Source organism: Eumetopias jubatus, unplaced genomic scaffold, assembly GCF_037043125.1.
Source record: "Eumetopias jubatus isolate StellerSeaLion01/CBP00866 unplaced genomic scaffold, mEumJub1_p1.0 scaffold_10, whole genome shotgun sequence".
NCBI lineage: Eukaryota > Metazoa > Chordata > Mammalia > Carnivora > Otariidae > Eumetopias > Eumetopias jubatus.
Window position 1 is genome coordinate 26,096,249 of NW_028274816.1, and position 21,989 is coordinate 26,118,237.

The 21,989-nt window shown below is 42.7% G+C and overlaps 1 protein-coding gene across 5 annotated transcripts; it reads left to right on the forward strand.

Moving 5' to 3' along the window:
• Nucleotides 1-4,534: 4,534 nt before the first annotated feature.
• On the forward strand, nt 4,535-21,989 carry ZNF821 (zinc finger protein 821). 5 transcript variants are annotated; one of them, XM_028095747.2, is made up of 9 exons: nt 4,536-4,851; nt 5,517-5,579; nt 6,981-7,068; nt 8,364-8,480; nt 15,225-15,350; nt 18,028-18,173; nt 18,842-18,946; nt 20,100-20,266; nt 21,033-21,989. In XM_028095747.2, exons 4-9 carry the CDS (start codon nt 8,441-8,443, stop codon nt 21,685-21,687), a joined length of 1,239 nt encoding a protein of 412 aa, XP_027951548.1. In that variant the 5' UTR covers nt 4,536-4,851; nt 5,517-5,579; nt 6,981-7,068; nt 8,364-8,440; the 3' UTR covers nt 21,688-21,989. The 5 variants fall into 5 exon arrangements, with proteins under 5 accessions (XP_087883594.1, XP_027951548.1, XP_027951541.1 ...); XM_028095740.2 differs by lacking the exon at nt 6,981-7,068; XM_088027468.1 differs by lacking the exons at nt 6,981-7,068; nt 15,225-15,350 and having other exon boundaries at nt 4,535-4,851.

Genomic DNA, 21,989 nt, shown 5'->3' on the forward strand with positions numbered 1-21,989 from the left:
ATATAACTCTAGATTCTAAATATAAACTCAAAAGTTAAAACAATCTCCCTAAAATATGAGATTTATATCCAGACTGTATGATACTGGCATAAGGATAGACATGTAGATCAATGGTATAGAATTGAAAGTCCAGAAATAAACCCATACATTTATGGTCAATTGATACTCAAGAAGGATAATAAGACAAATCAATGGGTAAAGAATAGACTTTTCAACAAATAATTCTAGAAAAACTGGATATCCGCATGCAAAAGAATAAAGTTGAAACTCCCTGTCTCACACTTAAGCAAAAATTAACTCAAAATGGATCAAAAAATCAAATGTAAGAGCCAAAACTATAAAACTCTTAGAAGAAAACATGGATGTAAATCTTCATGACTGTAGACTAGGAGGTGGCTTCATAGATATGACACCTAAATCAGCCAAAGAAAAAATATACAGGTTGGACTTCATACATAAAAATCTTTGTGCTTTTAAGGACACTACCAAGAAAGTAAAAAGACAGGCTACACATTGGCAGAACATTTTTGGAAGTCACATATCCTATAAGGGTCTAGTATCCAGAATATTAAAAAAAAAAAAAACAACTCTTACAAAACAGCACTGAAAAGACAAATAACCCAATATAAAAATGGGCAAAGGAGTTGTATAAGGCATTCTTCAAATGGTCAATAATAAGCACATGAGAAGGTGTTCAACATCTTTAGTCAACAGGGAAATGTAAGTCAAACCCACAGTAAGCTGTCCCTTCACACCCACTGCAATAGGGCTATAGTAAAAGAGAAAAACTAACAAGTATAGTCTAGGATGTGTATAAATTGGAATGCTCCTACATTGCTGGTAGGAATATAAATTAATGCAGGCACTTTGGGAAACAGTCTGGCTGTTCCTCAAAAAGTTAGAGTTACCATGTGACCCAGTAATTTCACTCCTAGGTACATACCTAAGAGCATTGAAAAAATATTTTTGCACAGAATTTATACACAAATGTTCACAGCAACAGTATTCAGAATAGCCCAAAAGTGGAAACAACACAAATATCCATCAGCTGACAAATGGAAGTAATATGTAATATATCCATACACTGGAATATTATTTGGCCATAAAAAGAATGAAGTACCGGGGCACCTGGCTGGCTCAGTTCGTAGAGCATGTGACTCTTGATCTCAGGGTCATGAGTTAGAGCCCCACCCTGGAGGTAGTGTTTACTTAAAAAATAAAAAAAAAAAATCTTAAAAAAAAAAGGAATGAAGTACTGACACATACTACAACATGGATGAACCTTGAAAACATTATGCCAAGTGAAAGGAACAGAAACAAAAGGCCCCATATTGTATGATTCCATTTATGTGAAATGTCCAGAATAGGCAAATCTGCAGAGACAGAAAGTAGATGAGTGATTGCTAAGTCCTGGGGGAAGGAAGAGTGAGGAATGACTGCTAATGAGTATAAGGTTTCTATTTGGGACAATGAAAATGTTTTGGAATTAGATAATGGTGATGTTGCACGATTTTGTGAATATACTAAAAACCACTGAATTACATACTCTAAATGTATGAATTTCAGGGGCACCTGGCTGGATCAGTAGGTAGAGCAGACTATTGATCTTGGGGTTGTAAGTTCAAACCCCGTTTTGGGTGTGGAGATTACTTAAAAATAAAATCTTTACCCAAAAAAAGTGTGAATGTCATGGTATGTGAATTATATCTTAATAAATTTTTAAATGAAGTTCTTTAAATTATCTTACCAATATTGTTGTAATGTAAAGCCCTGATCAGGTCATTGTAGAAGCCAGTAAATATAAAACCGATTAGGAAGATATTTCAAGGAAAAGTTTATAGAGTTGAAGTGGCAAAATAATAGCACAACTCTGAGTTGATTAGAAAAGTAGAAATAAAAAATGAAGATGAAGAAAATCCATGATTAATGAAAAAGTATTCTAGATCCACAAGTTTAGGTGAGAACAGAGGAAAAAGAAACTAATTCCTTATATAGTAATTTTTCCCTTATTTGATTACAACCCTGAGTCACACCACCTCAGAGACACAGGAAGGTTATAAGAGTGGCATTATTATGATTCTATTTTATTTGCAGCTCAAGGAAATAGAACAAGCTGCCCAGCTTCACACAGTAACTTAATGATGAAACCAAGAAATTTCACTGGAGACTTTCTCCTAATGTTTTACCTGCTTGCTATTTTCATGTTGAAAATATCATCTATGTCAACTTTAAAGTGACATAATAAAGCTATATTTGCATCCCTCAGTCTAAACTCATCAAGAATTACTGTTAAGTATGGAAGCCAATGTTTATTCCGGCTTGCATTCTTTTTTTCCCCAAGTTTTTATTTAAATTCCAGTTAGTTAAGATACAGTGTTAAATTAGTTTTGGGTATAGAATTTAGTGATTCAACACTTACATACAACACCCGGTGCTCATCACAACAAGTGCCACACTCCTTAATCCCCATCACCTATTTAACCCATCATCTCCCCCTCCCTATAGTTAAGTCTGTTTTTTGGTTTGCCTCTTTTGTCTCCCTCCTATGTTCATTTATTTTGTTTCTTAAATTCCACATGAGTGAAATCATATGGTAGTTGTGTTTCTCTGACTTATTTCTCTTAGCATAATACTCTCTAGCTCCATTCATGTCACTGTAGATGATAAGATTTCATTCTTTTTTATGGCTGAGTAATATTCCATTACACACACACACACACTACATCTTTTTTTTAAAGATTTATTTATTTATTCGAGAGAGAGAGAGAGAGAGCGTGTGCATGCATGAACAGGGGTAGGGGCAGAGGGAGAGGGAGAGAGAATCTCAAGCAGACTCCCCACTGAGCACAGAGCCCAACACGGGGCTCATACCATGATCCTGAGATCATGATCTGAGCTGAAATTGAGAGTCGAATGCTTAACCGACTGAGCCACCCAGGCACCCCACACTACATCTTCTTTAACCATTTATCAGCTGATGGACATTTGGGATCTTTCCATAATTTGGCTATTGTAGATAATGCTGCTATAAACATTGGGGTGCAGGTGTCCCTTCAAATTAGTATTTTTGTATTCTTTGGGTAAATACCTAGTAATGCAATTTATTCTACCTTGCATTCTTATATGAAACTGTCTAAAAAAACTTCTGGTTAGATGAGAATATCCCACTTCCTGGCTATCTGGGAATTAAGATTTAAAATGGGAAATTAAAATGTTTCCTTAACTGAAATTAAAGAATAAATTCTACCTAAATATCTCAGCCACAATAAATGAATGAATGAATGAATGAATGAATGAAGCTATTTACCACACAATTGTGAAGGACCAAGTTCCTTCAATACAGCCATTCTCTCACATTAAACACAAGACGCAGACAGTGATATCATCTCATTGGAGATTTATGGGAAGAACATTTTGCAAGAACACTTTAGTCAAATACCAGGACTTGTTGCTGTAAAAACAAGGGTCAGCATCTTCATTAGCTTTTCTCCCTTCCGGGACCAGGAATCACAAGGACTATTTGTGTAATGCTTTCATATCTTCATTTTACTTAATTCTCTGATTACAACAACCCTATGAGAGTAGAGGTTGGGAATTATTACATTATTCTCCAGTTTACATTTTAGGAAACAGAGATTCAGAATAGGGACTTGCTCAAAGTCACCAGGCTGGTCAGTGGCAGGGCTGGGACTCAAGGCTAGATCTTCTATTACCAGATCTCATCTTCTTTTCACCGCATTCCCTACTTCAGGTAAGCTACGTCAGAGGCAGGCTTAAGCATTCTACAAGACGGAGTAAGAGGAAAGAAAGAAAAGTAGTGAGGAAATAGGGATGATGACAAGGGGAGGAAGTGTCTTATTAGGAAGTGAGCTAACCACTTTCAATTGCCCCAAATGCCCCTTAAGTGGCAACAATGCTAAAGTTACTCTGCTCTGTATCTTTTGCCCCTAGGTCTACAGCTACTGTTATTTTACTAGTTAAGAATCATGTTGGAGACTTAAATGCCTAAAAGAAATCTTAAGATTTTTCTCCTGAGGTTCTGACAGCGGAACTTGGCCCCTCCCACAAAGGCCCGTGGCCCCTAGGTCTCGATCACATTAAATGCCTTGGGGGTCGAAGAAACCTCCAAGTGTAGGGGGAGCCAAGGGAAGAGGGTTTGGGTCGGGGGAGAGACTAAGGTTGGGCTAAGGAGAGGGGGAGCCTGCGGTGGAGCTGTGGTTAGGGGATGTGGGTTTTGTGGCTGAACTCAAAGGTGGGGTAAGAAACCAGTAATGGAGCTGACTGTCAGGGCGGAGTTCACAGGTCTAGGAAGGGATAGGGTTGCTGAGGGGCTGACCGGGCTGAAGAAAGATCAAAGAGGAGGCGAGGCTAGGTGGTCTTCGCGGCGCGAGGATGGAGGCGAGGCCCCCCCCTCACACGTCTGTGATTGGATGCTCCCTTAAGTCCCGCCTCCCCAGAGCCCCTCTCCCCTCAAGCTCCGCCCACGCCGCCGGGCGCGCGCCTGGGGAGCCGGGAGGGGGACCAGGCTGGAGAAGGGGGAGGGGGAGAGGAGAGGCTCGTGCACGCGCCCCACTCGCTGCGGGTGCGCGAGCAGCGCGCTCCCGCCGTCCGCGTCGCCATCTTTTCCCCCTCCGTCTGTCTGTCTGCCGTTGGCTTTGTCCGTCTGCAGCGCCGCCCCTCGGCTCCCCGCCACCGGCTTGGCTCGAAGCCGCCCTCCGCCTGCCGGGCCCAGTCCCGGAGAGCCCCGGCCCGGCCGGCCCGAGCTGCGGCCCGGGGCCCATTGTCCGGCGGTCCGTCTGTCCGGAGGCGGGGCCCAGGGACGCGGAGCGCCGCGGAGCGCCGAGGCGCCGGGTAAAAAGACCCCCGTCTCCTTCCCTCCGGGGCTAGGCTGAGGATGCCGGGGCTCCTCGCCCTCCCCCTTGTTCGCCGGCTGTCGGTCCTTTTGTCTGTCTATGTCTGGGGAGGGGGCTCCGGCTCGCTCTGGCCGGGGGGGGGGCGGGGGCAGCCCAGGCGCCGACGTTCCCCCAGCACCGGGTTCCCGAGACGAGGCCGGACCCAGCTGGCTCCGCACCGGCCGTTCCTCTTTCAGTCCCTCTGGCGGTCTCTGGCGCGGGAGGGGCGTCCGCGCCGCCGCCCTCCCGCCGTGGGCCCAGGTCGGGCAGGGCCGGGCACAGCCGGGGCGGCCCCGGCGTCTGACAGGCTGGGGTGGAGCTGGAGGAGGGGGAGGATGGGCGTGGGAGTGCAGACCCGGGTGTCAGTCCCGCGACGCGGTCTCGCAGAACGGCTTCTAAATTTAGATTTCTGAGAAGACTGTATCGTCTGAGGGTTTCTCTGAGCCGCCTCGGAAGACCTCTGGCTTTTGTTGATAATTCCTAGGAATCTACCTGTGCTCATGCTTGAAGAAGCCAAAGGGACCATCTCGGCTGATTGTACACATGCTCCAGACCAAAGAAAGTGGGAACAGGGTCAGTGAGACAGCTACGTGACCAGCTTTCTTGTCCTCTCCTTTTTGGCAGATACAAATCACTGGGATTCAGGCGAGTTTACTTTGCTCCGTGGGAACTGCACCAGAGCTGGAGGTGGGAGTGCACCCTCTTTTTTTAAAGATTGGATTTCACCTGTTTGTTTTTTTTTTCATGCTTAAGTCTGTGGTGTGTCCTGGAAGCTGCAACCTAACACCTGTGGGAGAGCAGGGACAATGTTAAGGGGAGATGTTGGTCCCCCTCCAAAGGACTCTTAACCTCGTTCTAAAGACAAAACTTCCTTCCTTTTTACACAGAACATCCCTTGTAAACCTGAATCTCCGTTTACCTTTCTTCCTGTCCCGTTTTCTCTTCCAGATGGTGATGTTCAGGCGGCTTTGCATTTACATTTTTGTGTTGGTTTTAGATTCGGGCTTGGGAACTGAGGCCGTGTTAAAAGTAAAACTGAATGAGTGATCTTTAGGGCAATGTGTCTATGAATTTTAGCTTTTACTGCCTATAAAACTGTTGTCTAACCTCAGATCTTGCTGTGTAGTCAAGAATGCACTTACATTGCCGTTTATGTATGTATCTATTTCTTACTTATTTTTTAGAGTGCACAACTCCACAGGCTTTCTTTTTTGAGGGAGGAAAGGATGTTTGCTTGTTTTTTTCCCTTAATCCCTCAGGTGTGAAGTCCCATTGGGTACCATCTGGTCAGTTCCCCATTCGGCCACTAGGAGGATTGTGAGAAGCTGTGGGCACTGCTTATTTAAATATGCAGATGCTCGCTCATCTGTGTTTCTGACTTGTAGCTTTAGTATTGAACTGTTGTCTCACCAAGATGATCTGAACTGAGCCTATATCAAGTTATTTGATCTTCATTCAGAAGGATCTTCATTATTTTTATCTTAGTTTCAGTTTCTGATCTTGATGAGAAAATTTATTTTTTTTTTAATGTTTTATTTATTTATTCATGAAAGTCAGAGAGAGAGAGGCAGAGGCAGAGGGAGAAGCAGGCTCCCCGCCTAGCAGGGAGCCCGATGCGGGACTCGATCCCAGGACCCTGGGATCATGACCTGAGCCGAAGGCAGACGCTTAACCATCTGAGCCACCCAGGTGCCCTTGATGAGAAAATTTAAAGATTAGTTAATATTTCATTTTTCCCCTTGTATAATAGAGAGGTGTAGCTCTGCAAATTTTAGAAAAAAATGATAGACAACCTGCATTTCATTCAACTTTCTACGTTGTGATTCCACAGTTATAGGAAAAGACCCAAAATGAATATTCCTTCACTGCTTCCACTAATAAAGTAACTACTTGATTAGAAAGAAATGACCTATGCAAACAAAACCTAGAACAGAGAATACATACCATTAGCACTCAGCATACTGCCCTCTAACTAGTTAGCATTAATTTTTACTGTATACATTTGGAGTTGGGCTTTTTTGTTGTTATTTTGTTGTTGTTGTTATTTTTTAATTAACGGTCTGAAAAAGAACTGTGTTTGATATGCAGATATGATAGAAGACTGCCTGAAAGCTGCTTCCTTTGCCACTTCCTGTGGAGGCCTGTCTTTGCCATTTGCGGTTTCTTTCTTCTTTTGGTAAGGGGAGGCAGGATCTGATTACAGGTCTGAGGTCCTTTCTAGCTACATCGAGGAGTTAGTTGGCATAACAGGAGATGAGTCTTCACTAACTGGAGTGCAAAGTATAGTTAGCAGTAGCCTCTCATAAGGCCTCTTAAGTCATTAAACTACGTGCTTATTCAGTGTAAGTACAATTTGAAAAGGCAGGAACTGAAAGAAAACTTAGAGGGTGACTAGGTCCATATTCTTGTCTTTGGTAGGAAAGAGAATCTTTTTAATTTGTCTTGTTTATTCACTGTGCCTTTCATAGAAAATTTCACGGTTTTTACTACTAATCCATTTCAGACTCTCTAACAACACTTACTGCTGGGAAAGTCTTATAAACTAACCAGGAACCTCCAAGCTTAAGTATCTGTTCCCTCAAATTTCAGGGAAGCAGATGCAGGTCTCTGTAGCACTTCTCATCTGGGGAGCTTTTCTCTTTGTTCTTCCCACTGATCTCTTTGCTACATAGAGGCTGGATTGAAAGGAGGCACTAAAGTTATTAACTTTGACCAGCACTCCAGAGCATGTGAACAGGGCCAGATTGATGTTCCACACTGGGGTGTTGAATTAGTACTCAACAGTGTGGATGGCATCTGGCCCTTCTGGTGAGAGCTCATCTTCAACATTGGAAGCCTGATTGGATTTAGTGCCCTGTCATCCACAGTGCCCAGCACTGTGCCAACCCTACTAGATAGAGGCTCTATTTTCCATGTGGATCTCATTTATATAGATGCCTAAAAGTTTTGAGACGTTTCCTGTCTCACAGGAATGTGATGCTTTGTCACCTCCAGACAAGATAACTTTTCAGAAAAATCATCTGGAGGCTCCCATTTGTGCAGATTGCAAGGCTTGACTTCCAGTGGGCGTGTAACATGTGAGCTGCCACCCTCTTTTGCTTCCTTTTGCTTCCTTTTGCATTCACGGGGGTTATCTCTTTGAGCCTGCTGTGCTTCTAAAGCTGTTTGCCTAAGTTTTTTGCTTCCTTTTCTATCCTGTGACCTGGATCATGATCACTTAACAGTATTCTGGATTCCGCAGATAGATTTAGAGTGGAATTCTCTAATGGAATCCTTTGAAGGAGTCCCCTCTTAAACTTCTTGGGATCTTGATGTTGTGCTAGAGATCTATTCATTTCTTTCTTTTTAAAAATTCAATTATTTATAACTGGTGAGTTTTATATGCTCAATAACTATTTTTTAAAGTCGTTTTTAATTTTGTCCAATTTCTGGGAAAAATGACATGTGCTCACAATATCCTTTTTATTGTAGGTCAGCATCCCGCAAGGAGGTAGTAATATATCCAGTTGTGAAACTGGGAAAGGCCAGAGCTCTTGGATCAGGGAAACATGTCCCGTCGGAAACAGACAAATCCGAATAAAGTTCACTGTGAGTACTGGGTTTTGTCTTCTGGAATGTGGGAACATTGAGGGTTGAAATGAAAGAGTAATCTCAATTTAAGTGAAAGGCTCACACTAGTTTGTGAAGGAAAAAAGGGTTAAAGAGATTGAACAGGACGGGTTTAAAGTACGTCTGGTTGCTGGAGGAGGTGTTAGAAACCTGTTTTAGTAGGTGAACTTGATTCATCCTGAGTATTCACATTAACAAACATTTATAGGATATCTGTACAAAGCCTGTGCTAGATGCCAGGGCTATAAAGCAATGTAAGGATATATAAGGCTGTCATGTAGCCACAGATACATAAAATAATATCTAAAAACACAAAATAGTATATGCTGAGTGCCATATAGGGGTGCTGCAGACTGTGTGTACTACAGAAGTTAAGAGGAGGGAGAGACTTCCATGGACTGAGGAAGCAGGGAATGCTTCATGGAAGAGGCCCTAGACTGTGAACTTGAACTGGGCCTTAGAAGGTAGGAAGTAGATTTTTTAAAAAGGAAGAAGGAAGAGGTAAAATCAGATGGGGAAATGATCTGAACAAAGATACAAGAAGGAATGCACAGGGGCTCCTGGGTGGCTCAGTTGAGTGTCTTACTCTTAATTTTTGGCTTAGGTTATGATCTCAGGGTCGTGAGAGGGAGCCCTGCATTGGGCTTCATGCTCAGCATGGAGTATGCTTGGAATGCTCTCTCTCTCCCTCTGCCCCTCCCTCCACTTGGATATGCGTTCTCTGTCTCTCTCTGTCTTGCTCTAAAATAAATAAATAAATAATAAATAAATAAATAATACATAAAATCTTTTTAAAAAAGAAGGAATGCACATGTTCAGGGGATAAGGAGACTTTGTATGAAGCAGCAGTTTTATTTATCCAGATGTCATAGGACACAAAATGAGGTTGGAGATGTTTATATCATAGAGGCCTGAAGGCCAGTCCAAGTTTATACTGTGGACTATAAGGAGGTACTGAAGGTTTTCAAGCAGAGCAAGTGGAGTGACATTTAGAATGCAGTGTTTTAGGACTATGAAGCAGTGTGTGGGGTGGATCACATGAGAGAAAGACTAGTAACAGGAAAACCAGGTAGGCATTACTGCCTTGCATTGTTTCTCGGCAGTTCTATATGTATGTTTTATTTTATCAATTAGATGGTAAAATTCTAGAGGGTAGAGATTATGTCCCATTTATATTTCCTGCTATTCCTCTCTACTTCTAGCACTGCTTATAGAGGATGTTCAAAAGTGCCTCTTTAAATTAACATTAATATGTCTATGCAGATTTGATGGAATTAACCAGTTTCCTGTGATCTGGGCAGATAAGTGTCCTCACCCAAAAGTTTTAAAAGAGAGCCAAATAGCACCCTTTTATTATGGAGGACTGACTAAATAAGGTACAGCAACATCTGAAGAGAATTCAGTGGTATAATTATGACAGGTTTTTTTCTTGAGGAAAGAACTCTATATATGAGAGAATAGATTAGTCAAGGAGTTTAAGATAAGAGGATTAAAATTTATTAAAAACACACTGGATGCCAGGTACTATGTACCTTAACTTATTGGGTAATTTCAAGAGTGAGAGAGGAAACAGTAGGAACAGAGGAATTGGGAGGACTTTAACATTGTATAGGTTAATGGGATTAGGGTGGCAAACCTCCACAATTAATTCTTCAATTTAAGTCTTGGAAAGGTTTTATAAGAGAACAAGTATGATGCTTCCAGGAGTATATTCTGGAATAGGTGGATGTGAAAGTCTGTTCAATATAAAGGTGAATGAGTAGCTTAGGAAGGGCTTAGAAATTGCTGCTAGAAAGTGAAATGTCGTGGGCCTGAATGTGAGGATTGTCAAGAGAGATATCTCTAGCCTAAGTAATCCAACCCAGAGGTTTAGGAGGATAGTCTCCTCTCTGGTTGAAAATTAGTATTAATAAAAGACACAGATGTGACCCCAAGAAGGCAGGGCAGGAAAGGTACTCTTAGTAGAGATGACGGGTTCACAAATAAGGCAGTCATAGGAGTTGGGCATTTACTTATAAAAGCCATGTGTCCAAAAAGTCTTGGTTAGATTTAAGGAGAGTAGCTGCCTAGATGATGGCATGACTGTGATAAGGCCAGGGGAAGCCAGTGAAGGCTTGTATGGTCTGTGCCTGTGTCCATGGAGCTTATATTTGTCCGCTGAATCTCTTCCCACCATAGCTGAATGCAGGATGAGCTGGTATTGGGTCAGAAAACAGATGGACAAACAGGCTACGGAGAGAGTATCACACATCCACAGTGGCAGAAATACAGTTTCCAGAGCGAATGAAGTGTATTGTGGTAGAGTGCGTGGGACTGTGCAGGCTCTGTGGTGGGGACCATTAAGAGGGCTGTGAACAAAAATGTTATGCTGCCACTAAAAAGCAGACCCAGGGAGGGGCTGTGTTCAGTGATGCATTTGGGTAGGGAACCGTGGAGGCTTCTCAGGTAATAGACCAAGCCTGACTAAAGAAGAAAAGACACTGAGATTTGCTGGTGTCTCAGGAATTTCTGCTTATTGACTATTAGGGGACTGAAGCCGATCCTACCTTTTTCAAAAGGGCATCTTCTCATTGCCCATGACAATAATGGCAAGTAGGAATAGGTCATTTCAGTCTTCTGGCCACTTGAGCCTCCTATTCCCTTGCAGTGAAATGGAACCAATCAAATGTATTGAATTTAATGCTGCTCATCTATTTAAAGTAAATGGAATGGACTCAAGGTCTGGGAGGCAGGAATGTCTGTACACGCTTTGTTGAAATGTTAAAGCCAGTCGGCACTGAGTAGAGTAATGGCTGAGCTCCATTACATCTGCCTTCTGGGAAGAAGATCGTGTGGCATGAAGCTCCAAGCCCGCCTAAAAGAATGTATTAAGAATCCCACTGCTGTGGCCTGACAGCATTTGTCAGATCCACTTTAGAAGCCAATGGGCAGGCTGCACTGGCAGTTACTTGGCTTTCCTCAGGACTGTCTCTAAATTACCGTCATGATCTTTCCTTTCCCCAGCAACATCCAGGCTTACTCGTGTAGTTTGCTCAGTTCATTAACAGATTTGACACAGAGCTTTCTGAATAAAAGCCCAGAATTTTTAGTCTCAGAGAAACTGTGGATGGGCTGTTAGACCTTCCTCATCTCATCTCCTAATGAGTAGAAGTTTCTGTCAGCCGTTTCTAGGGAGGTTGAAAATAGTCCCTTGTAACTCTGATTTGGTGTGTTTATGCCAAGCAAACCACTAAGAAAAGGAAAACTTTTTTTTTTTAAGAAAAACTTTTTCTTAAAGACACTTGTTTTCAGATTGCAAAGTACAAACAATAAAAACTTTGAACTTCAATAAAAGCTTCTCGGCTTTTACAGAGAAGTAGGAAAAAAAGCCTTTAAAGTCCCTTTTCTTCCAAAAAGCACAATTTGTTTTGCCCTTGTTCGTTCTGTCAGCATCCTTGTGAGGTATATGGCTGTGTTCCCAGCATGTGGTAGCACCTTGGATTACAGAGACTGTTACCTGGAATGGAATCCTAAGCTCCTCATTCCCAAGATTAGCTCATTTTTTTCTGAATTTGACATCTGCTCTCTTAGAATTTTTTTCAGCTGCTTTGCTTTACTTAATTTCAGTCAGCCAGAAATTGCATTTATTTAATTGCATCAAGGACTCAATACAGAAAATTGTAAAATCTTTGCCTTTCTAGTAACTTTCATCCCAGGCTTCTCATCTGTTCTCCAAACTTGCTTGGATGGCCTTGTTCTTGTCTGGTCTGAAAAACCTTAGCCAAATCAAACAGTATCTTGATTTCATACCAAAAAAATAAAGAGGTGGCAGCTTGCTTTTTACTGTAGAGCTTAGATGACTTGTTCTCAACTATTAATAGACAAATAAATACCATGTTCAATTAAATAAGATGGTTGCCCTACATTAATATCTAGAGACCTGAAGTTTTTTTTAACCTCCAATAGTCTCAAGATAGAAGGAAATAATAATTCTACATTATAAAAGCAGGCAATTATATAACACTTCTTAAGCACCAGTATCTCTATGGATCACATTTGACTTGAGTTACTATGACATTCTTTTAGGTATGTAAAAGGTATCACTATTTTTAGTATCATAGTAAAAGGTATCACTGTCTTTTTGTGAAAGGATAATTCTGAACAGTGGGATTTAGAGCTTAGATAAATAGTGACTACTGAAAGATCATTCATGTATCTTCTATGAGATATGCCAAAATCACTTTTTTAATGGTTTTTATATATTTTACTTTATATTGATGTTTAAGATAGGAATAGCCCTGAGAAATAAAGTTTCCCTTAGCCTTTTTCCCAAGTCGGGAATAGAACCAAATATAAGAGCACAGCTTTTCTTTCCAAACTGCCAAAAAGGAGTAACAATTAATTTATTTCAGCTATCCTGAGATTGCCAGCAAAAGTCCTAGATAGGGATGTCATATGGGATATACTCTTCTCTGTCCTGTGAAGGCCTAAATATTTAGACAATATCAATAGACAAAAATGTTGAGCTCAAGTTGGTGGGTCTAAACTGAATTACTAGTTGATCTTGAAAGGTACTTATCCTTTTAGATGCCCTTCTCCTAATCCAGTGGTATTCGCCTATTAAGGGAAAAAAAGTATTCTTCATAGGTTATAAACCTACTTTGCTTCTGAGTAGGTTTCTTTAGAGATGAGAAGTGTCACTGATGAGAATGATCTGCCCCTTGATAATTATCTGCTGGAATATAATGTGTCCCTTAGTGCCATTTCTGCCCATGATTTCCAGGTCCAAAAGCATGCATCTACCTGGAAGAATTCAATACTAGTCCAGTTGGCCATGGTCTTGTGGTTACAGTGCAACCACCATGAAGAGAAGTATTTTCCTTCTGCAGAAAGGATGAGGAGGTGCTATAACAGAATTCCCTGTTTGCTTTCCCTGGCAGTAATTTATATCCAGTTTGTGATTGTGATATTTTGAAAATGGACTTAAAGCAGCTTATTGTTCTTTTACTTGAGGGCTTGTGTGGCTAGCAGTTCACTTGAACCCTCACCACCTCTACTCCCACTCACAGTATTGATCAGAGTAGCCCCAGTGTTAGTCAGTCCAGGCCCGGCATGGTGACTCACCACAGGGTATCAGAACCATCAAAATGTTGGGTCCCTTTGTCATTTACTGGCCCTGAGAACATTATTTTGGTATTTGAGATGTAGCATCAGTTTCTTATGGTACGAAGGTAACATTATTGCTAGGATCAGAGCCATTCTTCTCACACAGAGACAAGCGTTTGTTTTCAGCAAAACCACTCTGGTGAACCATCTAACCTGCTTACAGCTCTGCTTGAAAGCAGTTTAAAATACGGATATTAGAGCTGTGCAGACCTGGGCTCAAATACCTTGCTCTCCTATAAACCTTAGTTTTCTCTTAAGTAAAATTGGGGTAGGAATACCTACCACATAGAGTTTTGCAGAGAATTAAGATAGAAACTAAAAGCACTTAACATAGAGCCTGAAACTAGGACATGCCAAATAGTAATTATTAGTGTTTAACACTTAGCATATGGATGCTCACTGAATTTTTGCTGAACAAATGCCTAAGTGAATTACACAAAGCCTACTTCATATCAGTTCTTTCATTGCCAAAGGACTGATAGCACAGGTTAACTGACCATTTCTCCTACCTCATTGTATCCTGTCTTGGAACCTGAGCCTGTTTACTTTTCTTTCTCTCCAGTAAGAAAGCACCTGGCCTATTGTCAGACATTTCACTAGGGCTTTTTATTATTCTCTCTTGGTGGCTGGAGAATGGGGACTGTAGTTTCCACTCTCACTGAGATAATGGAAACCTCGAGAAACCCAATTCTCTTTTCTCCTTATGCCTGGCCTCTTGGAAATAAAAGAGCACTTAAATGTTAACTCTTCAGTAACCACACAGATCCTAGGCAGAGTTCATAGAAAGTAAATGCATAATCAAGGACAGGTTCAGGGCTTTTGGATACTCCATACAAGAAAAGAAAAGAAAAAAGAAAACAGACTACATTGACCAAGGAAACTAGATTAAATATTATTTGTTGCAAATTAGTTGGGGTCTTTCAGGAAGCTTGTTCCTTAGCAAAAATGAGTTCATATATTATCTGTTCTTTTAATCTGTTATTCAACCAGTTGTTGATTTGCTTGTGGTTAATTCTGATAGACATAGAAGTAGAGTCAAGGAGGAACTTCCAGAGCATGTCTTGGAAGGAGGGTGGCTGAAAGATGAGATTAGAGAGATTGTTTTTTGGAAGGATTATTTGAAGCACTTGTTTATAGTAAGAGATAGACACTAAGTCAGGGCCATAATGTTAGTACACTAAGAATCAGAGATTGTGCCCAGATTTGTTGCCCTGTCTTTATCATCCTATCACTTTGCCTCTTCTGCCTCTCTCGCCCATCCTGATGGAAGGTTGGTTATAAATGGAGTTGAGATTCTGAAGTTAAATTTGTAAAGTAGCAATTGATTACCTTTTGAAAGGAGTCAAGATTAGGAGGATTTAAGCAAGTGATGCTTTCTAGAGCATCTGGCTTACTGCCCAGGAAGAGTAGCCACGCCCAGAAATTCCAGGAGGCAGCAAGCTGACTTAGAGATGGATGACCCCACCATGGGGTACCTGCCTGTCTCCTACCTTTGAATGGTCTGACTTTCCAACCAGCTTCCCTGGGGATATATGCTGCCCAGCTGGTGGCCTGACTATTTTTCCTTGTGACCACCAGGGGATCAAGTATTTGCTGGGCTAGAAGAGCAAGCCCGCCAGGCGATGATGAAAACTGATTTTCCTGGAGACCTTGGCAGTCAGCGACAAGCTATCCAACAACTAAGAGATCAGGACTCCAGTAGCAGTGAGTTCTGCACCTTCTGGTAATGACTCAGGGCAATGGGAGAAGAATTATCAGAGTGTGTGTGCTCTGGGGATTGTGCATGGGGGTTGGGAGGAAGACATGAAGAAGGAGATTTGTGGATCCTGTGTTCCCAAAGGTGTTCTAAGGTGTATGAGCATATGCTTATCCAGAGAGAGGACAGGTTTGGCATTATGTTTTTTTTTTAACTCATGGACTGCAGTACTTGGTGCAGTACCATGCACAGATAGGTTTGTGATAACTGTGATAGACAGGGGCATAGGGATAATTAGTACTCAACCTGTCCCTGGGTTAGGTCAAATGAAAAGAAAAGAATCTCTGTCTCCTAGAATCTGTTTACTCATAATTAACAAAATATAATAAGAGTGGCATTAATGAAATTTTTGCTTGAGGACCCAGTTTTAATGTTATATAAGAGGATTTCCTTACTAATGAGATTATGCCTCACCTAAAATGCTAAAGTCAAAGTCAGAGTACCTGGCTGGCTCAGTTGATAAGAGCAGGCGACTCTTGATCTTGGAGTCGTGAGTTTGAGCCCCACAGTGGGTGTAGAGATTACTTAAAAAAAAATTTTTTTTTAATGGAATTAAAAAAAAAAAAGAATAAAATGCTAAAGTCAAGGTCTTCCCACACCAAGTCCTAAGTAAATCCCTGGAAAGAGATGGAAAAGACAGTGGCTGGTAACTAGCTGAGCCTCGTGGATCATCTGTTCCATGACCTGTCTGAACAAATACATTTTGAGATGTGTTATTTCCTAGGATGATTTCCTTACTTTACTAATCACATCCATCTGATATTGGTTGGTATTACTGTCAATTCAGAGTGACATTTTTTATTTTTCTCCACATTTGGGGTTGAAGAATAACAAAGAGGGAAAGAGTTCAGCAGCCTTCTAGGAACTACAGTTTCCACTCAAACTAATAATTTAGCAACAAAAAAACCCAATAATAATTTAGCATCTAATTGCTCAGGTACAGAAAAGTTAACCCAAAGATTTCTAGAAAACCTGCGGGAGCCACCAGTTTGAGTAACAGGATAGGAATGGCAACATCTATAAAGTCTAGAAGGTTTCCATTCTGGAAAAGCTGCATCATCCCTCTAGATGGCATACGTATTTTTTAAAAATCGTTTTAGTAGAAGATGTGTTTGGGTTTTTGATCAGTCGTGTAATGTGTTTGATGCAATGTTGTCTTAGACTAAGTTTACCAATATTCCATAAGCTGGTGAGAAAATAGTGTATGATTTAATCTGTTCCAATCCTTCATTATTGAGATGAATTCAGATGAAAGCTTTGGGTTAGGGAATAAGGCATACATACCATAGATCCTTCCAGGGCCCAAATCCAATCCACCAAACAAGTAGAATATCTAATAGAGACACATGTAACTACTAGTAGAAGATTTGGTTAGATTTTCTTCTGAAGAAAAGGAATGTAATCAGTTTTGCCCAGATACTGGTGGATTTCAAAATTACACAAGGGATAGGGATAAGAGAGAGAAGAGAGGCACCGGTAGCTAGGACAGCTGAGTCTCACAGGTGAAAGTCTACCTTGTATTTCTCTTGCTCACAGTCAGGCCCAGGAAACCAGGATCTCAGTGTGGTTGGCATGGGCCTGGGATCTCCCAGCTTCCCTAAGCTTGGCTTCCTCTTAAGGTCTTCAAGGTACTAGCCCTTCTTTTTTTCCCTTTCAGAACAAATTCCCTTTTTTATCGTGGTTTTTAAAAAATCTTTCCCCCCCTATTTTATAAGTAATAGGGGAAAACAGCCCACAAAAACCTTGCAGATCCCCCAGCCACAAGCAGATCCCCCCCCCACGCCACATCCTATCCACTACATGAAAACAAACTCAATTTTTCCTTTAGTCACAAGAAATTATATTCCATCCTAAAGAATGGCCTGTTCCCTTCACTCAATGCAGTCAGTTATCTGTCAGATAATCCAGAGAAGCAGCGGATTTATTTAGCCGAAGAACCCTAAGTTACTAGCGGGGTAGGGACAGCCTGATCAGGCTGTGCAGCAAACAGCCTAAAGTTGGTTGCTGTGCTCTTCTTTCCATTGGACTGGACAAACCTTTCCCTATAAGGTGACATCATTTTTAACTAATTTAGTACTGCCTCCTTTCTTGGTAAGAGGAAGAAAAAACTTGTTGGTTTTTCTCTGAGTGTGCCTTAGGGTTTGTTGGGAGAGAAGAGATTAGTGGGACTCAGAATAGTACATGCGACACCATTGGAAAAACTGTGCAGGGGGGTTATGGAGAAAAGTAAGTAATAAAATCAGTGAGACCTGTGGGTAAGTCAGAGGTGCTGTGTTGTGGGAATGAGCATGGTGTGAGGTGCGTGGGAGGTGTGATTTCAAGTATGAGACATTTGGGGATCACGTGTAAGAAGAATCATTTTTATGATAATGTACAGGGCCCAATAACTATTGTCTATGCAGTTTTGCCTCAGATTTTCTCTTTAGTGTCAATGGCATCATAAACAATAGCTATACCTCTTCCACCAACATGATTAGTACCCAACTATGCCAGCTGTACCTCGATACAAACTCTTATGGAAGATCTGAAAATGTTTTCCATTATAGCTACAAACTCTAAGGTGGAAAGCAACTCAAGGTGTATTCATGCAAAAATCAGAACAAGTGACCAATGTGTATGTTCCAGGTGACAGTGAGGGTGATGAAGAGGAGACCACACAAGATGAAGTCTCTTCCCATACATCAGAGGAAGATGGAGGGGTGGTCAAAGTGGAAAAAGAGTTAGAAAATACGGAACAGCCTGTTGGTGGGAATGAAGTGGCAGAGCATGAGGCAAGTGACAACAGCTCCCGAGTCTGGGGGCCCCCCCTTCCTACTCGGCCCTGATGTGCCTGATCCACAGTAACTAACCGTCTTGCCTCTGGTGGTCTCCTGGGCCTTCATGTGAAGCCTTTCTTCCTTCACAGCTCCATTTACCCAAACCTCACACACAACTCTCATCACACCAGCTTTCCTGTCCATCCACATATCACTAACCCAGGTACAGCTTCCCCACTTCTTTCCAGGCAGAATATCCACTTTTGCAAGACTATCAGCCGACTTCCTGAAGTGTACTCTTGAATATGCTTGCAAATATAAGTCCAAGTGTTACCTGAGGTGCCATCTTCTCTCTAAATTGTTTCCTGAGGATTGCTGCAAGAAGCACAGCAGGAGGGAAGCTAATCCTCTCTGCAGAGTTTACTGTTGGGGGGGAAAAAAGAGATCGGCTCTCCTGGGACAGCCGTATGTCCTCAGGGCAGGAAGCCTTGGAGAAAATGAAGATAGGAGCAAATGTGATTCCCTTTCCCTATTACTTTTCCCTTCAGTCCATAATGGGAACCTAAGAATAACATGGGATATCAGGTTGTGTTCCTTTGAACAGGATGCCCTGTTAAAAGAAGTAGGGGCAGGGCAAAGAGTGGTAAACAGTCTTAATGAATTGCCTACTTGTTGAATTGCAGGTCACAGGAAACTTGAATTCTGACCCCTTACTTGGACTCTGCCAGTGTCCCCTCTGCCAGCTAGACTGTGGGAGTCGGGAGCAGCTGATTGCTCATGTGTACCAGGTATGGGCGGGGAGCCACGCGCTCCAGAACACGAGTGCCAGCAGCTTGTTTGGCCTTTGCCTCCAGCTCCCAGGGGAACCTTGGGTTGTTGCTTCCAGTAAGACTCCAGTCCCCAGAATGTTTTAAAGAATAAGTGGATATGTTGGATAAACCTGTTCTGGACTCCGAGACAGACATACTATGAAAATTTAGTATTATTTTTTTCCAAATTACTTAATGTGTATTTATTTGTTTGTTTGTTTATTTGAGGGGGGGTGGGGCAGAGGGAGAGAGAGAATCCTAAGCAGCCTCCACACCCAGCATGGAGCCCAATAAAGGGTGAGGGGTTTGATCTCACAACCCTGAGATCATGACCTGAGCCAAAATCAAGAGTCAGGCCCTTAACCCACTGAGCCACCCAGGTGCCTCAATGCATGTTTTAAATAGTGAAATAGAAACTAACATCTGTTAATAATGAGGCCTTGTTTTAAAGAAGAAAAAATTAGTTAACATAAATGTTTCTATAATACTAGAAAAAGTATGAATGAGGGGATCAGAAGAACACAAGCTTTTTGTGCTCTTTTTTTCCCCTGATCCAGCTGCAGAGCACCTGTGCCTTGTGATCTGTATTAGAAAGGCATTAGCACACATGGCAGCCTGGGTTTTACCATCAAGACAGTTGGTTCATGAAAGGAGGCCTCTCTTTAGAAGATTGTTTTTAAAAGATTGAAGAAAAGGCAAGACAAAATGCTTTTGGATACCAGTCTTCCTAACCACCTTCTACACTTGGCCTTCATTGCTCCCTTAATATGCACCTGTACCTGCACAGTGTGAGGCAACAGATAGAAATTATTCCAAGCATGAATTCTTTGCAGATTTTGAAGAGGACTCTGACTCTGGAGCCCTGTTTTCACCAAGCCAGCCACGTGTTCCAGAATATAGTCAAAACTCTAATGAAATCTGAACAATAATCTGAATGGCCTGGCCCTTTTGAAGGCCTGTTAACACAAGAGACTCTTACTTTTCCAGGTGCTAAGCAGGGAGAATATAATTGCAAATCCCTTGTTCTGAGACTAAGTAAGGAAAGGGGACATTTCCCAGAAAGCAGCTTCTAAGTGGGTGTAGATTATCTTAAAGGTAGCATGAGTTGACAGATTAAGGCTCTGTTTTACAGCACACTGCAGCAGTGGTGAGCGCCAAGAGCTACATGTGTCCTGTCTGTGGCCGGGCCCTGAGCTCCCCAGGGTCATTGGGTCGTCACCTCCTAATCCACTCAGAGGACCAGAGGTCTAACTGTGCTGTGTGTGGAGCCCGTTTTACCAGCCATGCCACGTTTAACAGGTTAGCTGGTCACCTAACCGTTTTGTTCTGGGAACAAATTACTGGGTGTGGGCTCTGCTTTCCCAAATCAAAAGAAAGGCTAGAGATAGGTAATGCAAAGGCAACTGACTCTTTGGAAATACAAGTAATGAAGCCAGTAAATATACCTGTTCCATTAGATATCCCCAAAGGGAAATGAATTCTCATTTCTTTCCCCTATTAGAATAATATTTTCATCTACAAAGAGATGGGGGGGTAGTCCAATAACATTCATGATAAAGCTTGGAGAAGTTACAGGGTGCTGAGAGGCCCCTGATGTGAGGACACAGTCTGTACTGTGTCCCAGGAAGACTGGAACTGTGTGAATTGTGTCCTAGTTAAATTTGTCTAGGGTACAATGCAGAGTCAGCCAGGGCAGGAGGGGTTAAGCCAGTGGACTGCCCTAAAGGCAGCCTCCACCTCAAGAAGGACTGCCATTTCTACAGTAGGACTGCCCTGCACAGCTCTTAGGAACACCATCAACCAGCTGGAATGAAAACTGCACATCTGTGGGGCATATCTGGCAGTTGGCTCAGCCTCTAACTCCAGGAGGGCTTTAAAACTCGGTAGGTACCCTAGCCCAGAAAAGGTGTGGGGTGGGGAGGTAAAAGAGACCTCCCAAGTACTCAAATCTGACCCCTGGTAGTGAACTTGGAGCAACTGGCCTGGTAGGACCAGTGTAAGTCAGAGCTGGATACCTGAGCCTTGCTAGAAGGAGACACTAACCACCCAAATTTTTGTATTCCAGCGAGAAACTCCCTGAAGTACTTAATATGGAATCCCTACCCCCAGCCCATAGTGAGGGTCCCTCCAGTGCTGAGGGGAAGGACATTGCCTTTAGCCCTCCCGTGTACCCTGCTGGAATTCTGCTTGTGTGCAACAATTGTGCTGCCTACCGTAAGCTACTGGAAGCACAGACCCCCAGTGTTCGCAAGTGGGCCCTACGCCGACAGAACGAGCCATTGGAAGTACGGCTGCAGCGGCTGGAACGAGAGCGCACAGCCAAGAAAAGTCGGCGGGACAATGAGACTCCAGAGGAGCGGGAAGTAAGGCGCATGAGGGACCGTGAAGCCAAGCGCCTGCAGCGCATGCAGGAGACAGATGAGCAGCGGGCACGTCGGCTGCAGCGGGATCGGGAGGCTATGAGGCTGAAGCGGGCCAATGAAACCCCAGAGAAGAGGCAGGCCCGGCTCATCCGGGAGCGGGAAGCCAAGCGGCTCAAGAGGAGGCTGGAGAAAATGGACATGATGTTGCGAGCTCAGTTTGGCCAGGACCCTTCTGCCATGGCAGCCTTAGCAGCTGAAATGAACTTCTTCCAGCTACCTGTGAGTGGGGTGGAGTTGGACAGCCAGCTCCTGGGCAAGATGGCCTTTGAAGAGCAGAACAGTGGCTCTCTGCACTGAACCCGCCTGCCCTCCCACTCACCCAGGTCCACAGGGATCCATGCTACAGCCAACCCACAGGGCCCTCTCCTTATTGCTGGAGGCAAGCCTGGGTTTATTGCAGGTGGACCTAAGCACCTCTTGCATGTGGGAGCAGGATGATGGGGTCAGCAGGGAGCCAGCTTAAGGCAGCTCTAGACAAGGGAGTAGGCCACTCCAGAGAACTAGACTCCCAGCCCACTGCTACAGGGCATGCTTATAGGACTATGGGGCCCAGTGTGGCCCACAGAGTTGTGAGGGCAAATAAATTAATTTTATCTTTA

Coding starts and splice junctions, on each gene's coding strand:
- ZNF821 (XM_028095747.2), top strand. CDS start 8,441: ATGTCCCGTCGGAAACAGACAAATCCGAATAAAGTTCACT. Junction 15,351..18,027: donor AGATCAGGACTCCAGTAGCA/GTGAGTTCTGCA, acceptor TGTATGTTCCAG/GTGACAGTGAGGGTGATGAA. Junction 20,267..21,032: donor AGCCATGCCACGTTTAACAG/GTTAGCTGGTCA, acceptor TTTGTATTCCAG/CGAGAAACTCCCTGAAGTAC.